This window comes from Sciurus vulgaris (assembly GCF_902686455.1).
Source record: "Sciurus vulgaris genome assembly, chromosome: 12".
In the NCBI taxonomy this organism is placed as follows: Eukaryota; Metazoa; Chordata; class Mammalia; order Rodentia; family Sciuridae; genus Sciurus; species Sciurus vulgaris.
The window spans coordinates 27077919-27096914 of NC_136473.1; the positions used below are offsets into that span (position 1 = coordinate 27077919).

The 18996-nt window shown below is 35.5% G+C and overlaps 1 protein-coding gene across 1 annotated transcript in view; it reads right to left on the bottom strand.

The window, feature by feature from the left end:
- MALRD1 (MAM and LDL receptor class A domain containing 1) overlaps positions 1–18996 on the bottom strand; it is a gene marked incomplete at its 5' end in the record, with an annotated part of 672621 nt that overhangs the window by 608512 nt on the left and 45113 nt on the right. Inside the window, 2 exons of the mRNA XM_079107637.1 lie at positions 11077–11238; positions 11336–11430. Coding sequence (XP_078963763.1) covers positions 11077–11238; positions 11336–11430 — 257 coding nt within the window. The remainder of the gene's footprint in view (positions 1–11076; positions 11239–11335; positions 11431–18996) is intronic.

The window sequence follows — 18996 nt, forward strand, 5'->3', positions numbered from 1 at the left end:
AGAAATCTAGAAAGAAGTCACTGTCCAATTTCCAATTACCAAAATCAATAGAAAGTTGGGATGTTGGTAGAGTTTTATCCTGCCTCACTAATGAATACCAATGCTCTCTGAAGCCTCATCCACAGATGTCCTAAGAGCACATACTTATTGTTCAACCTTCCTTATAATAGAAACGCTTTTATTTCAGAAACTCAGTGCTACTTCCTAGGTTACAGTAAGCCACAGCAGATCATATTGCTGTGTTGTATTCACTTTTTACTATCCAACATGCCTTTCTAACATATTTCTTTCCAAACAGGAGTTACTTCTAATTCACAATATGCTTTGTTTTCTCCTCAAATTGAACCACCTAACTCACTCATGTTCCAACAGTAGGACCTGAAGACTGCTACTCTACAATGTTCAAAACTCCAAAATGACCTTTAGAATTGCATTCTCTTCTGGTGCCATGTCCAATCAGATCCCTTAAGCCTATTTTCTGTCCAGTCCTGTCACCACTCCGGTTCCCTCAAGCCCAATCTATTGAATTTTAAATTACTTTTTGCTTTAATCTTCTCATTAGGGTTTGCAACAGGTATTCTGCACTTATTTGATTCTGTTAAATTACATGTTAATTTGGTAAAACGGAAGAAAAGTTATTGTGAAAATTGGCTGCCATTTACCCTGGGACTCAGTAAGAGAAACAAAAAAATTTTTTTTTTCCTAGAAAAAGAACTATTTCTCTATGTGTAGAGAGATTTACTAATAGCTACAAAACACAAAACCTATCAGGCAAAAATAAATAGCCTAGCTAAACAGATTTTCAAAAAAGATTTTCCAGGGATTTAGACAAGGATATGAAAAAATAGTTGAAGATACAGGTCCCATGGAGAACCATAGTCAGAGGCTGTGCTGTCTATAGGTAGTAGCTTTTTCTAGGAAAAATGGTATCTCTCATTTCTTCTTTTATTTTTCCAAAATTGTAGCAGATATTTTCCCCCAAACAGCCACCTCATTTTGGTGGTGTTGGAGCTCATTTTTTAAAAGGAGCAAAGTAGCACCACCAAAAAAAAAAAAAAAAAAAAAGGAAAAACGGAAGGAAGGAAGGAAGGAAGGAAGGGAAAAAACACACGCACACACAAAAAGCAAAATAGTTCATAAGGGAGCTAATGGAGATAGGAGATTGGCAACATCACAGGGATCAATCAAAGCCCACACTGATCCAGAGTTAACATGAGATAAAATGCTTTTCCCCTAGGTATTTTAAGAAAAGATAACCCCTGAATGTAGACAGGGTGCCAGTGCCAAACCATTTGATTTAGAGAAAACTGGGATGGAAAATGAGTCCTGGATGTAGGGCCACTTAGATTATATGAGTAACGACATGACTAGACACTCATAATTATGTGTATTATACTAAGCCGTGGGTATTGGTAGTATGCATTCAATTTCTTTCTGAAGTCAACCTTTTTTTCTTTTTATTTTTTTTATTAAAAATCATAAATTTACATACGGCAACGTTGTTTGATTCATTCTGTTATTTTTTCCCTTCCTCCCACCCCTCCACCCCTCTATACAGTCCTTCCTTCCTCCATTCTTACCACCCTCCTTATCCCTAACCCTAAACCTAACCCTAACCCTAACCCTAACCCTAACCCTAACCCTAACCCATTATATGTCCTCAAATGCTTATCGGCGAGATCATTGTCCTTTAGTTTTTTGAGATTGGCTTATCTCACTTAGCATGATATTCTCCAATTTCATCCATTTGCCTGCAAATGCTATAATTTTATCATTCTTTTTTTTTATTGTAAACAAATGGGATACATGTTGTTTCTCTGTTTGTACATGGCGTAAAGGCATACCATTTGTGTAATCATAAATGTTGTTTGATTCATTCTGTTATTTTTTCCCTCCCCCCCACCCCTCCCACCCCTCTTTTCCCTCTATACAGTGCTTCCTTCCTCCATACTTGCCCCCCTCCCTAACCCTAACTCTAACCCTAACACTAACCCTTCCCTCCCCCCATTATGTGTCATCATCCACTTAGTGCAGCCACTCTGGAAAGCAGTATGGAGATTCCTCAGAAAGCTTGGAATGGAACCACCATTTGACCCAGCTATCCCACTCCTTGGCCTATACCCAAAGGACTTAAAATCAGCATACTACAGAGATACAGCCACATCAATGTTCATAGCTGCTCAATTCACCATAGCCAGATTGTGGAACCAACCTAGATGCCCTTCAGTTGATGAATAGATAAAGAAACTGTGGCATATATATATATAATGGAATATTACTCTGCCATGAAGAATGATAAAATTATGGCATTTGCAGGCAAATGGATGAAATTGGAGAATATCATGCTAAGTGAGATAAGCCAATCTCAAAAAACTAAAGGACGAATGATATCGCCGGTAAGCGGATGAGGACATATAATGGGGGGTAGGAGGGGTTAGCATTAGGGCTAGGGTTAGGTTTAGGGTTAGGGATAAGGAGGGTGGTAAGAATGGAGGAAGGAAGGACTGTATAGAGGGAAAAGACGGGTGGGAGGGGTGGGGGGGAAGGGAAAAACTAACAGAATGAATCAAACAACATTGCCCTATGTAAATTTATGATTACACAAATGGTATGCCTCGACTCCATGTACAAATAGAGAAACAACATGTATCCCATTTGTTTACAATTAAAAAAAAAAGAAGTATTGGTCTATTTCTGAACTCTCAGTTCTATTGCCAGTATTACACTGCTTTGGCTACTACAAATTTGTAATAAGAAATTAACTACTAAAGTCTGAGTTCTATAATTTTATTCTCTTTCATGACATTGCAGGGGTGGCTATTCTGGGTTTCTCTTATTTCTATCTAAATTTTAGGATCTAAATTTTAGGATCACCACTTGTCAATTTCTGCAAATATGGTTGTTGGATTTTAAGGAGAAATGCATTGAATCCAAAGACCAGTTTGATCACTATTGGCCATCTCAACATGATGTCTTCCAACCTATGATACATGATGTCTTTCCATTTATTTAGGTTTTAATTGCTTTCAACATTGTTTTGTGCTTTTCATTGCACAAATCTTGCTCTTCTTTTAGTAAACTTACTTCTAAGCATTTTATTTTTTGAGGCTATTGTAGATGAGATTGTTTTCTTAATCTCATTTTCAAGTTTTTCATTGCCAGTGTAGAAAGATGCAGCTGATTTGCATAGTAATCTTAATATTCTACAATTAACCAAACTTATGTATAGCTCTGTTTGTCTTAATTTTTATTATTTGGTGGTTCTTTTATGCATAAGCTCATGATATCTCTAAATAGAGATAGTTTTATTTTTTGTTCACATTCTGAGTACTTTTCATTTTATTTTCTTGCCTCATTGCTGGATAGCAACTCTAGCACAATGTTTATTAGAAGAGACGAGAGCAGACATTCTTAAGTTGTTCCTGTTAGGGGAATGTTTTTCAATATTTGGCCTCTAGGTATCATGTTCACTGTTAAGCTTTTTGTAGATGCCATTTATCGGGAAGACCAAGTTCCCTTCCTTTACTAGTATGCTAAATGCTTTAATCACATAAGCGGTATTAGATTTTGTCAACTGTATTTTCTTCACCTTTTTAGATGATCATGTGGTTTTTATCCTTTATTTGATCAATATGGTGTTTTTTTTTTTTTTTGGTTGATTTTCATATGCTAAACCAACTTTGCATTCCTGTAATAAATTCCACTTAATCATGGTGAATAATAGTGCTAGTTGTCACATATTCATTAGAGATATTGGTCTATTATGTTCTTACTATGTCTTTGGTTTTGTATTAAGATAGGGTTGGCCTCCTTGAATGGGCTGCAAAGTGCTCATTTTTTTTCTGATTTTTGGAAGTGTTTGTGAAGTATTGATGTAAATCCTACTTGGATGTTCCATAGAATTCACTAGTTAAGGCTTCTATTTTTGAGTCTTGCTTTATGGAATGTTTTTGATTATTAATCAATTTTATTAGTTATAATACATTCAGATATTCTATTTCTTCTGGAGCCAGTATCACATCTAAGTTATCTGATTTATTACCATGATATTGTTCATATTATCTCTTTATAATTCCTTTTATTTTTATAAGGTTGACACTCTTACCCCCATTTCCCTTTTCCTTTCAGTAAATTGTGTCTTCTCTCTCTCCTTTTCCTTTATTTGGTGAAAGATTTGTCAATTTTATCAATCTTTCTGAAAAACAACTTCTGTTTTAAAAAATGTTTCCTAATTTTTCCTACTCTCTAACTCATTTATTTCTTCTTTAATATTCACTAGTTCTTTCCTCTGCTTGCTTCAGGTTTAGTTTGCTCTTCATTTAACAAATTCTTCTTCTCCTTCTCCTTCTTCTTCTTTTTTTTTTGGTGCTGGGGATTGAACCCAGGAGCACTTAACCACTGAGTCACATCCTCAACCTTTTTTATATTTGATTTACAGACAGGGTCTCACTGAATTGTTTACGGCCTCACTAAATTGCTGAGGCTGGCTTTGGACTCATGATCCTCCAGCTTCAGCCTTCCACACTGCCGGGATTATAGGCACATGCTTCTTTCAACATCTTAAGGTGAAAGGTTAGATTGTTGGTTTTTATATCTTTCTATTCTTTATGTGTCTTTTTTTTTAATTTCATTTTTACAGATTGCAGTTTGATTCATTGTATACAAATGGGGTATAACTTTTCATTTCTATGGTTGTACACAATGTAAATTCTTACCATTCATGTAATCATACATGTACATAGGGTAATGATGTCTGTCTCAGTCTACTATCTTTCCTTTCCCTACCCCCTCCTGCCCCATTTTCTTCTACATCATCCGAAGTTCCTCCATGTTTAGGTATTTGCAGCTGTACATTGTATTCTAAGCAGTGATCTAACTGCATCATATACATTTTGGCATGTTCACTTAATTTTTTTTATTTGTTCTTTTTAGATATATGTGAAAGTAAAGCATATTTTAACATATTATACATACATGGAGTATAATTTATTCTATTTAAGATCCCAGTCTTGTGGATGTACATGATGTAGAGATTCACTGTGGTATATTCCTATATGAAAATAGGAAAGTTAAGTCAGATTCATTCTACCATCTTTCCTATCCCTAGTCCCCTCCGTTCCCTCTGTTCCTCTTTGTCTAATCCATTGAACTTCTATTCTTCCCCTCCCCCTTGTTCTTTGTTATCATCTGCATAATCAAAGAGAACATTTGACCTTTGGTTTTCTGGGATTGACTTATTTCACTTAGCATGATAATCTCCAGTTCCATCCATTTACTGGCAAAAGTCATAAAGTCATTCTTTTTAATGGCCAAACAATATTCTATTGTGTATATATACCACATTTTTTTTTTATCCATTCATCTGTTGAAGGTCACCTAAGCTGGTTCCATAGCTTAGTTATTGTGAACTGAGCTGCTATAAACACTGATGTGTCTGCATTACTGTAGTATGCTGATTTTAAGTCCTTTGAGTATATATAACTGGGTCAACTAGGGTTTCCATTCCAAGTTTTCTGAGAAATCTCCACACTACTTTGCAGAGTGGTTACATTAATTTGCAGTCCCACCAGCAATGTATGAGTGAACCCTTTTCCCCACCTCCTAACCAACATTTATTGTTACTTGTATTCTTGGTAATTTCCATTCTAACTGGAGTGAGATGGAATCTCAGTATAGTTTTAATTGTATTCCTCTAACTACTAAAGATGTTGAAAATTTTTTCATATATTTGTTGACCATTCATATTTCCTCTTCTGGGAAGTGCATGTTCAATTCCTTTGCCCGTTTATTGATTGAGTTATTTTGGCATGTTGCATTTTCATTTTAATTCATCTCAGACTATTTTCTATTTTCTCTGGTTGCTTCTTTTTTGACACATTTGTTATTTAGGAGAGTATTAATAAATTTCTACACATTTATGAAACTCACCCATGTCTTTCTGTTATTGATTCAAATAGTTTCATCATGGTTTGAAAACTTACTTGTATGATTTTCGTTCTTTTTTTTTAATTAAAAATCATAAATTTACATAGGGCAATGTTGTTTGATTCATTCTGTTAGTTTTTTCCTTCCCCCCCCACCCCTCCCATCCCTCTTTTCCCTCTATACAGTCCTTCCTTCCTCCATTCTTACCACCCTCCTTATCCCTAACCCTAAACCTAACCCTAGCCCTAATGCTAACCCCTCCTACCCCCCATTATATGTCCTCATCCGCTTATCGGCGAGATCATTCGTCCTTTAGTTTTTTGAGATTGGCTTATCTCACTTAGCATGATATCCTCCAATTTCATCCATTTGCCTGCAAATGCCATAATTTTATCATTCTTCATGGCAGAGTAATATTCCATTGTATATATATGCCACAGTTTCTTTATCCATTCATCAACTGAAGGGCATCTAGGTTGGTTCCACAATCTGGCTATGGTGAATTGAGCAGCTATGAACATTGAGGTGGCTGTATCTCTGTAGTATGCTGATTTTAAGTCCTTTGGGTATAGGCCAAGGAGTGGGATAGCTGGGTCAAATGGTGGTTCCATTCCAAGCTTTCTGAGGAATCTCCATACTGCTTTCCAGAGTGGCTCCACTAATTTGCAACCCCACCAGCAATGTATGAGTGTACCATTTTCCCCACATCCTTGCCAACACCTATTGTTGCTTGTGTTCTTGATAATTGCCATTCTAATTGGGGTGAGATGAAATCTTAGGGTAGTTTTGATTTGCATTTCTCTTATTACTAGAGATGTTGAACATTTTTTCATATATCTGTTGATTGCTTGTACATCTTCTTCTGTGAAGTGTCTGTTCATTTCCTTAGCCCATTTGTTGATTGGATTATTTGTATTCTTGATGTAGAGTTTTTTGAGTTCTTTATACATTTGGGAAATTAGCGCTCTATCTGAAGTATGAGGGGCAAAGATATTCTCCCACTCTGTAGGCTCTCTCTTCACATTACTGATAGTTTCCTTTGCTGAGAGAAAGCTTTTTAGTTTGAATCTATTTTAGTTGTTGATTCTTGCTTTTATTTCTTGTGCTATGGGAGTCCTGTTAAGGAAGTCTGATCCTAAGCCAACAAGTTGAAGGTCTGGACCGACTTTTTCTTCTATAAGATGCAGGGTCTCTGGTCTGATTTCGAGGTCCTTGACCCATTTTGAGTTGAGTTTTGTGCAGGGTGAGAGATAGGGGTTTAATTTCATTCTGTTGCATATGGTTTTCCAGTTTTCCCAGCACCATTTGTTGAAGAGGTATCTTTTCTCCATTGCATATTTTTGGCACCTTTGTCTAGTATGAGAAAATATTTATTTGGGTTTATGTCCATGTGAAGTCAACCTTTGAAACATCTGAAGATTACAGTAATTTTTCCCCATGGGCTCATACAGTAAATATTCTTGAATTATAAGGTAAAAATACTTAGATTATAATTTTGAAAAAAGTGAGAGTAGAATTTTAAAATTAAGGCAACAATTGATATTTTTAATGAATAGCTTATTTTTTGTTTTTTTGTTAATAAAGTCTATTCTTCCTAAGTAGAAGGCTGCTGAGAGCTCTTCAGCATTTCTAAATAAAATATCAAAAAATTACAAGGAGATAATAGCATATTTAAAATGCTGTTTCAGGACTGGGGTTGTAACTCAGTGGTAGAGCACTTGCCTAGCATGATAGGCCCTAGGTTCCATCTCCCCCAACCCCCCCCCCCAAAAAAAAGTTATGTCTACAATTCAGGTATTTACTATCATTTAGTTTATCAATTCAAACTACCAACTTGAAAACTAAAGTGATATGTTAGTAACCTAATATTTATTCCTTCCCATCCATAAAACCAATATTTAAGATTCCTTCAACAACCACTACCAAATTAAAAAAAAAAAAAAAAAAAATCTGGGGAAAAAAGAGTAGGGCAGATTTCATTTGAATTTGTAACTGAATTTTACTGTATGTTTGATTTGTTTTATTCTTTGCCTTCTTGAAAATTTTAGGATAATATGAATTTCACTGCTTTTGTCTGCAAGTTTTATAAACATGATTGAGATTCCTCAGCATCATGAAATGCCTAACATTTCTCCCAACATGGCCAACAAAAGACAAAAGAATATTTAATGAGTTAAATGCATCAGATTTGGCCCTCTGAAGGCTTTGTTTTTTCTCTTTTCTCCCATATTTTCTAAATTCCCATAATGCTTTAACATGATATGGAAAAATTATTATGGTTCAGAGACTAAGTGATTATCTGAAATGAAAATACCCTAGATGCTAATCTGATATGGAATTTAGTAGGTTACTCACCTCTTGAAGCTCATAATCTTCATGTTAACAATACTTTAAATCATCATTCTACCTGGGAAGATTTTCTCGAAAGAAAAGGCCAGTTAGGTATGTGTACAAAGGACTCAACGTAATTTCTCATACATAGCAAATGCTAGTTATTATTCCTTCCATGTCTTCAGAAACTTTCTGAAATGCTGTCACCTACACCATCGTTTGTTTATAGAGTTGTATTTTTCCAGAAATTAACCTCCCTCAATTTTATTAAGGGATAAACCTGGTATTTTACAGATGAATGCAATAAGGTCCCTAAATGAGAGCCAGCTCCAGACGCTTTTCAAAAAGTCCATGCTAAGCTGGAATCTAGCTGGACTTTTAAGTACCAGAAGTCAGCATGGAGGGGAAATTACAGAAAACAGAATAATTCTCAGGGGCTCATGAGTTGATGAGGCAGCAAAGGCTGTGTGGAGATGCTGATTACAAAATTCCCTCAAGTAAGCCTCTGACGAAAGCTTTTCAGGAATAAGATACTAGAGGGTGGCCAGCCATATTACAAGCCCAGCACATCTCTGCAGCCCACCAAACAGCAGCAAATGAACACCTGCTCTCTTGCTGACTGGAGAAACCCAAAGCATACCTGCAATCTTAAAAGATGGGCGCAGTCAAAGGCTCCCAATAGAATCACACAGCCTGCTAAGTTTTACAAAGTCTTTAAGGTAGAAGTACTGCTTTCGTTCAGCAAAAAAAAAAAGTATTTTGGGAAATAAATTAATATACTGCAAGTGCATCTGCTAAAGTAGAAACCACTGCTGCATTTAATGCACTCAAATGTATAAGCTGCATACCTCAGCTACGCATGAACTACCTAGAGGATGACATATTCTAGAATTTTATGTTTTATATTTATCTTCTGCGTAATAACCTTAATCATTAAATGACACAATATTTGAGAATAAGCAGCTAAGGAAATTATTTTGAAAGGTTCAAACCATGAGATCCATCAGGCAATCAGCTTTGCCTGTGGGACATCCAAATCTCTATTATGCTGCTAAGAGAGGCCTTGAACTAAAGATATGGGCAGTTAGATTTTAAAAGGCCTAAGCTTGACAAAGAGTTTAAAATTCTTTTACCATCAACTCTGTTTCCAAGTTGAAAAAGGTGTATAAGTAACAATAAAGCATAGGTGGAGACAGGATTCTCATCTCAGTCCTTCAAGTTTACCGAATTTTGGAAAGAAAAGGCAATTCAGCCAATTCTCCAAAATCTAGTCAATGTGACTAAGTCCCCACAAAAGCAATTTTGGTTTTATTTTTTACTCTCGTTGTTGCTGTTAAGAAAAGACAGACACAGGAGACCAAGAAGAGAAGGAAAAAAACTTGAAACTTCTCGATCAGTTAGTAACTATTATTGGTGTTCAGAGGAGTTCATTCTGCACACCACACCTCACCAAAGCCACAGATGTGTTCAGGGTCCAGGGCCAGTAGTACTGCCTCCCCCAAAACGTCAAACATCTTCTCTTAACACTGCACTAGGGACCTTCCTTGCCCAGTGTATCCCAAGTACCCCAAAAGAATCCCTCATTTGTAGGAAGACTTGACTGCCTAATGACTTCAATGCCTCTTTCCCCCAACAAACACACGTGGTTATTTGACTCCAAAAGAGTAAAAAGTCTCCAACTTCAGAATTGTGATTCCTCTTAAGTTGAGGTTCCATTGGACCCCCTATTAAATGGTCCATCTACTTTAAAAAAAAAAGATTTTTAAAACTTGCTTTTGGTACCAAGTTAATTTACCAATGACAGAAAATTCCAAATTTGGTGATTTTATAATGTCTGTTAAGAAAACAGACATTCTTATATCTTCTAATTCAATCTTTAGAATAAAAGATCTTGCTTATTTGTCCATCCTTTCCCTATTAGTTACCCAAAATAGCTGAAGACAACATTGAATTAAATTCCTTCCCTAATTGAAACAAGTACTTACTAAATTCATCACATATCAGATTATTTGCTGTGGACTGAAATTATTATTAAATCATAAAATCAATAATTATATCATCCTAAATTGATAAAGGAAAACTGTAGGGAGTACATTGATCTGTAAACCGGTTAGGAAGCAAATTCATTAGGAATAAAATGCTTTAAAAATTCCATTTTTAATTGGAAAATTTTGCTTGGCTGTCCCAGTGTTAAAATATGCAACACTTTTCCAAGAACCTTTGTAATAATCATTAGATTAAGATTTCCACTGTGCCTAAGTTTTATTAGGCTGCATAAAATGTTTGTCTTTTATAGGCTTGCATTGGATTTAATTCTCAAAATTATTTAGGAAAATAAAGACTGTTGAATTGAGCTTAACCATGAGATAAATATGACAATTACTCTACTTCAACAACATTTGGAATTAGTATTTAAGTCAAACAGTCTCTTTCCTCATTACCAAACACTATTCTCTTCTCTCAAAAGCATGAGAAAACTCTGAAAGGAAAATGATTCTAGGGGAAAAGAAAAGAAAGAGGAGGTGATAAAAGCAAGGAAAACAAAAAGAAATTCAAGAAATTGAAAAATGACATTACATTTTACAGATACATTTATATATCAACTTTAACTTATTACAGAAATTCAAGACCTTGCTTTAAAACTTTCTTTATTTTGGGTGACCAACCCATGTGTTCATTTTCAGCACTTGGAAGTCCTTGGAGATGCCTTAGTCCCTGGCAAATTGAGCTAGTCACTTTATTTTTTATTCACCTGTGTTAAAGATCGGGTTCTTGTCATTTTCCCTTCAAAGACATAGTTGGAGCCTGGAATATGCATACCTGAAAGCTCTGTGAGCTCTGGATTTTGATGACATTTCTTTCCCATTGATTTTGGAGCCTGGCTGTGTTTTGCCATAAGTTCCCAACAGGACCACCACATTCAGTTTGCAGACCTACCATCAATTTACCACTCACATGGCTAAAGAAGTGATAAAATGTAATCTGCAAAAAAATAAAGAGAATTAGTACCCAAATGATTACAATGCAGAAATCTCTAAATGTGTTCCAAGTATTTAAAATGCTGAGTACTTTCAAATACCTGACAAGCATGTTGGTCATTAGTTGGAAGGAAAACTCTGCTTCTCAAGTCTGAGGAAGTAGCATCCACTCTGGAAACCAGTGAGAGGAAGTGGGCTGAGAGAAGCAAGAGTCAGGGCAACAGAGTCAGAGGGATTGCTGGCAAATACGTTCAAGCCACCAGTGGTGATTCAGGCCCACATCCCTATTAGGCCAATATAATTTTGTTTGAAGAATGAAAAATTAAACAGCACTATTTGCTTTTGTAAAGAGCCTAACTAGTATTTTTACTTCTATATGTTGCCCAGTGAAATAACTAATTGTGATTATATTCTCTACAACATTACTATGGGCTATAGCCCTCAACCCAATTTATCATATCTGATATAGAAAATGACAACCTTGCCAAAACACTATTCAATGCGAACATTATACAGAGCTTGCTTACCAAAATAAGCACTTCAAGGAAGAATTCAAAATAGATCATTTACTGTGCTTTTGTTGCAAAAGGGTTGGATCAAATAGTCCCAGCTTTTTCCAGGAGTCTGGGAAATTATGCTAAGCCCTGACATTCTCCGGTTTGCTACCATGCAGATAAAGCCAGTGACTGTCCCTGTTTAGAAGCTGTAAAATAAATGTTGAGCTTTCCCTGGGCTTTCATAGATTTCCTGCAATGCTTTACAAGGGTTCTAAGTGTATAATCTGAGAAACATTGTTTTCTGCTAACCACTAATTGGTCTATTGCTATTTGCCAAAAACCAGAAAATTAAATAAAAGAGAAAAATGTTGCTAATGATGATTATGATGACATATTTATCCAAGTTATTGAGTGGTATGTTAGAGCTGGATTGGAAATCAAATCTAATTGTCACATCATTAGAAAATTTGATTGTAAAATCATGAAACTTAAAAAAAATTCTTTCCTATTCTTATTCCAAAATTATATCTTAAGCAGAAAACAGTGATATCATTGCTTATCTATCTATCTATCTATCTATCTATATATATATATATATACACATAATTAAAATCACTGTGCTAAGAATTTCCTCTGGAATTATTATATATGTAATTTATACGAAGAGCTGGTAACATGATAATATAAGTGGACAATCATTAATTTGCTCTTGCAGCAAGCAAAAAAATATTAAGCAAGTAAATAATCAAATAAGCATAATGAGCCATATGGATATATATATTGTTTTGGGCTTAAATAATACTATTAGCAGTGCAAATAGTAATAACATTTAGTAAGTTTTAAATTACTGTTAATAAATATTCAGCTACTTAAAAAAATCATCTTCAGATATCCAGAAAAAGAATTTTAATTTGTAAAAGATATTAATAATATTTATTTTTTAATTTTGGTGTTACAAATCAGCTGTGACACATTAAGCTTTTAAATATTAAATTAGCATTTGCAATAATATTTTTCAAATCACACAAGAATAAATTATTTAAATTTTTAAGCACAACATTTCATAAACATAAACTGTCATTTGTTACATGCTATAACACTACAAATTATCCTGTATTTAGTCAAATATTAAATGAAGGTTAATGCTTAGGTTCTAGGAGAAAGCAGAGTTTTAAATCTGGAAACACCTTGAGTTCTTTTGACATTTGCTCTAATAATAAACGTCTTCCTTTCATAAGAAGGAGGAGCAGCAGCAGTGGCATTAAAAGTACACCCAAAAGCAAGACCTTTTTTCTACCCTTAATTCCAATTTAGGGACAAGAGCAAGTGTTTTTTAGGGTACACTCTATTTTACCTTGCATCTTCTAATAGAGTACAGGATTCAATTCATGGATGGTGATGTTTCATGTTATAGCACCTAACAAAACATGCTCTGGTTTTCCAAAGGACATTATTCATCATGTTTACTTGTGAGAGAAAGATAGAAACCTTACGCAACATAGCCTTTTTCACTGATGCTGAGACTCCATCCTCCTGCTAGCTCTGACCATCAGAAAGAGACTATGTGACGCTCTTAAGTAACAAATATGCAGCATCATGTATCCAATATTCTCTCCTACTCTTGAACACAGCATAATAGTACACCTATTATACACACAAATCACACACACATCCTTCCTCATCACCACGTATACTGTCCATCTCCATGCCAAGCCCTTTTCAGTTTCTTATATGATACATGTGTTTCCATTTTGTGCCTAAATCCATAAAAGCAAATGCATAACATACCTTCGAAACTCATATTTTAAAAAATCTTTATGATAAAGGTGTTAATTATTAAAATGACAAAATAGGAAAACGAACATCATGATTTCATGTATAATTTTTTTAAAATTTTATCTTGGTTGTAGATGGACTGAATACTTTTATTTTTAATGTTTTTATTTTTATGTGATACTGCCAAGGATTGAACTCAATGCCTCACATGTGCTAGGCAAGTGCTCTGCCACTGAGCTACAGCCCCAGCCCCCGATTTCATGTATAATTTTTTTTCAAGCATCAGTCAGGATTTAATAAAATTAATAATTGCTATTATTTCATCAAGTACACTCATAAATCTGGAAGTGAAAAATGCAATGTCTACCTGTCAAGTTTAACCACTGTCTCTACCTGTGATGAGATACCAACAGTTTTCTCCATGGTTGTTTTTATAACATCAGTGGAAGTATCACCACAGCAAAAAAGGCAAAAAACAACTTAGTATTTTTGAGAATAGTTTGGATTTCACAAACTTCTGGTAAGTAATCTTGGGAATGCCCAGGGCATGTGGGATATTATTTGAGAACCAGTGCAAACACAATATTGCTTGGCTGAAATTTCAAATACATGTGGAACATGCCTGTGCTTTCTCTACTTGTTTAAGAAAGGTTGATTGAACTGGGCATGGTTCAGCAGCTGAGGCAGGAGGATTGTAAGTTCAAAGCTAGCCTCAGCAACTTAGCAAGATCCTGTCTCAAAATAAAAATAAAAAGAACCAGGGATGCGGTTCAGTGGTAAAGCACCCCGGGTTCACTCCTCAATACCAAAAAAACAACCAAAAACCAAAAAACAAAAAATGATTGATTGATATTTGATGAAACAGTGTCTTGTCATGGGCTCAAGTCATCCTCTTGGCCTCCAAAGTAGCTGGTATTACACCATGCCCAACTAAAAAGATTTATTTTTGCTGTTCAAAAATAACATAAACCAAAAAAAAAAAAAAATAAAAAAAAAATAAATAACATAAACCTATAATAGAAGACCCACTAAAGCAAATAAATGATAATAAAAATTACCAATAACTTCATTGTCTATAAAATAACTATTAGTAATATTTTGCTATCTATGCTTTCAGGTAAATGCGTATATCCACATCTAACTATCTAGCATACTTTCTTTTTTTCATTTTTTTTTTTCCATCAGAGAACTAACCCTGATTAGTTCTCTGGCTTTTTAAGTGCTTAGGCTAGATGGCTTTAAAAAATATTTTTCTCAGTAACTGAGTATTGGAATGAAATTCTAACATAACCAAGTTGGATGACACAAAAAGGGAGTGGATAAAATACAAAAGCAACAAATATCATGAATCAAGTTTTGAAAGCTAAATCCAATAACTTTGGTGATGGAACCCAGCAACCTTGACCTTTGAGAAAGATGAGAGAGTTTTCAGTCTTCATAAGAAGACTTGCATTTCCTCCTTTTCCCAAGTTCTAAGTGATTCATGGGGCTGAATGTAAGCAGAAGACACATAAATCCTATCACATGTGATATTGTAAGTAATTGGCTCAAAGTAGCTAAAAAAATATATTAAAAAGCTTTAAAAAATTGAGCATTTTAACAGTGAGATAATCTGAATTCTTAAGAATATTTCTCGCAAAACCTAAAAACCTAACTGTAGGAAGAGATCATCACAACAAGATGCAGTGCCTGAGGCAAAGGTTATAGTGTCCAACTTTATAAAGATCATAAAAGTATGTTCATCATGGACAGAAATATGGCTGAGTTCAGACAACAGAGAGGAAATAATAATTTCAGATATAAATCCCTTCAAGTTGTAATTTCTAATTATTACTCTGTTTCTGTCAAATCCTAAGTTTTTTCTTACACTTATTCGTTAAACTCACAAAGCTCTATACTACCAGATCATATTTGTGAAAATTGTATCTCTTAACAGATAAGTTCAAATAGGCATCCCTTGTCACTGCTGGCAAATGCTATTTGGGTGTGCCATATCAATGTCTGCCTGCCATCAGGGACAAAGGGCAGGGTGAGCCACTTTATAAGATCATAAAACATGTAATAAAATATAGAGATGATGTTAGTGAAAATAACAGAGTAAAGACCTCTGGAAATTTTCTCTTCCACACAAGCAATTTTTAAAATGGTAATAATGGCCAGAATTAACTTTTACAGGCCTCTAGGTAATAGCCAACCTGGAGATCTTTTAGTCAAGAAACAGCTGAATCTCAGTAAAAATAGTGAGTTTATTTGTTTTATTGTATTCACTTTAGCTTGCAGTCATTTCATTGTACACTTTTGAGTTCCACAGTAACTTTGAAAAAGAACATCCAGCATCCTCATGTGACCTGAAACCATAAAAATTAAAATGGAGTGAGAGTTTGCCAAAGCCTCATTCCCATATAATTTCCATAATTTGACTTGTCTGGTAGATTTGTGACAGACATCACTTCAAATCCTGTTGAAATTTACCATAATGATAGCTCTCTCATGGCAAAATATTTTTTCATGGAAAGGATTTGCTAAAAACAACTAGTGGCAAGTGTTTTAACTTCACTGTTGTGTGCAGCATGTATAACAGTTGAGCAAAATGATAAACTAATTATAAAATTCATGGGAATGAGATGTTGATAGAGGCTTTGAGAAGTTCCAATATATTCCTGCAAATCTGAAAGGATGAGTGAGTGCATGGGTAGACCTTGTACATACTCTGGAAAGACCTGAAAATCTAAACTCTCATGTCTAGCTGACCTTGAGGCTTTATGACATCAGCAAATGAAAACCAGGCAGAGTTACCAGTTCATAGTAAGTGTTGACATTATAGCCCAAGACACACATTGTTGCCACCCGCAGCAACAATCCCGCGGTAATTTATTGGAGGTGGACTGGAACTGAACTACTTCTATTATCTTTATCTTTATCCTTGCTTTCTTGCTTATTTGCTTGTTCTACTAATTTATAGAGGAAAAGAGGCTTTGCTTATTTTTAGTTTTAGAGGAAGAGAGGCTTTGAGAGGAAGAAAGACTTTGCTTAGAGGAACAGAGACTTTGCTTGCTTTGCTTATAGGAAAAGAGACTTTGCTTAATTTTAGAGAATGCTACTCTTTCAGAGAGGCTACGCTTATCAAAGGTCTACTACTTCTTAAAGGTGGGTCGTTTCTTGGAGGTGGCTTGCGGTGTGCGGCATGCGGCCTACATCCTATAACCTGCGACCCCCGCATTCTGTGATCTAGAGGTGTGGCTTTAGTTCTCCATCCTGCAATCTATCAGAGGTGCTGCTTATCTGAGGTGCTTCCTATAGGTGTGTGTCTTATATACCTAAGGCAGCCAATCAGCTTAGGATTAGCACAATTGAAGCACGCCCCATGGTACCAATCAAGAAAGATGAGGAATATCTGTTGACCACTAGCACAAAGGAGACATAAACTAATCAGTCAAAAGTAGATCACGCTGTGTTAACACTAATTATGCGCCACCTCTTGGCTCAACACCAGCTGCCATCCTAGGGCTACCCAAACATGTCTCTGCAACACGTAGGAATCCTTCAGCAAGTGCTGAGATATTTATTGGTTCTGGGATGCTTTGGTCTGAATATTTGAGGTGTCCTTCCCAAAACATGTGTTAAAACCTAATCACCAATATCATAGTAGTTAAGACATGGGGCCTGTTGGAAGTAGAGTCTGAGGTCAGAATCCTCATGAATGGGAAAGGTGTTCCCTAAAAAGCTATCTTGTTCCTTCCACCACATGAAGAAATAGAGTGCTGCTATATCAGCTAGGAAGGAGCCTTCATCTGATGCTGAATCTGCTGCCTCCTGGATCTTGGACTTCCCAGTCTCTGAGACTATGAGAAATGAATTCTTGGTTTTTATAAAGCTACTCAGTTTATGGTATATTGTACTAGCTATATTGTTTAGTGACTAAGACACAAGCATTCAAGGAATACTTTCTGAAATCATTTCCTGATCATTAAGCTGACCAAGTAGAGAATTCAGTGGCCCGACATGGCAAGAATAAAGACACTACAGATTTAGTTCAGAAAAGTCACTAAATTAAAGGGAAGAAAACTGCGCAAAAACAAATACAGTAAACAGCCATAACAACAAATCTGGGGGAAGAGTAGGAGACATAAGATTTTCACAGGAAACATTGTTTAAAATATTAAGTTTAGGGCTGGGGAGATAGCTCAGCTGGTAGAGTGCTTGCCTCACAAGCACAAGGCCCTGAGTTCGATCCCTAGTATGGCAAAAAATAAAAAAATAAAAAATAAAAAAAAATAAAATAAAATATTAAGTTTAAAAAGTAAGACAACTTAAAAAAAAAAAAGAAAAAAGAAATAAGAAATCTCTCTGCATGATCCATGCAGAGAGAAAAAGCTATCAATAGAAAGTATCTTTGAGGTAGGCTAATCTCATTGTGATGGGCTGACAGACCTGGCTCCATGAGAATGTTATAGGCCAGACTCTAAGGGAAACGACTAAACAGACTCCATTTTGCTCTGAGACTCCATGTTATGTAGGAAATAAGCTTCTCCCATGGGAACACCCCACCTCTGTGCCCATCCTCATTTACTTAGTGTGACATGTTTAGCAATACAGAATGACAATTCCTATGTAAAGAAAAATTGCTCTCTTTTGATTCCTATTGCTCCTAAACAATGTACCATGTGAAAGGTGATTGTGTGTATGTTAGTGACCATTCTTTAGTTTGTACCTAGGTAAGGGTCATTTGACCCACGTCCCCCTCTGCTGATGACCTCACGATGTTTGTAATTTGAAATCATAGCAACAGACACTTACGATTGATGTGATTTTTGGTATAAGAACCCCTACAACTCTATGGTCACGGCTGTTCTCCCAATAGGCCATTTTTGGGGGCATTGTGTGAAACAGTCAGCCGGTTGGCTTAATAAAGATTCTCAAATTTGGACTTCTCAGTGGTGATCAGTCTGTTAAGTTGCGCCCCATAACATCATGAGTCAAAGACTTTAAATCAACTATCACAAATATTTTTGAAGAACTCTAAAAACATGTCTAAAGAAGTAAAGAAATCATCAGAATTGTGTCCCATTTAAGAGCAACACACGAGCTCAGTGATGCGGCACACACCTGTGATCCCAGCTACTGGAAAAGGTAAAGCAGGAGGATCACAGGTTTGAAGTCAACCTCAGCAATTAAGCAAGACCCTGTCTCAAAAGGAAAAAATAGAAAGGACGGGGAATGAAGCTCACTTATAAAGCAACCCTGAGTTCAATCACCAGTACCGCCCCCCACCGTAAAAACTAGGAACACATTTAATGGCTATACCACTCAATAAAGAGGTATATAATAAAAATCAATAACTAATTATTATAACTGATTGTCATTGATAGGTATGTATCACTAATTATGATTCAGCATTGATGAACACAAAATACATAAAGATATAGTTTTTGGCAATTACAGTACAGAAGAAGAAAGAATGGAGTAGCACAAGATCGAATTTTTTTGTA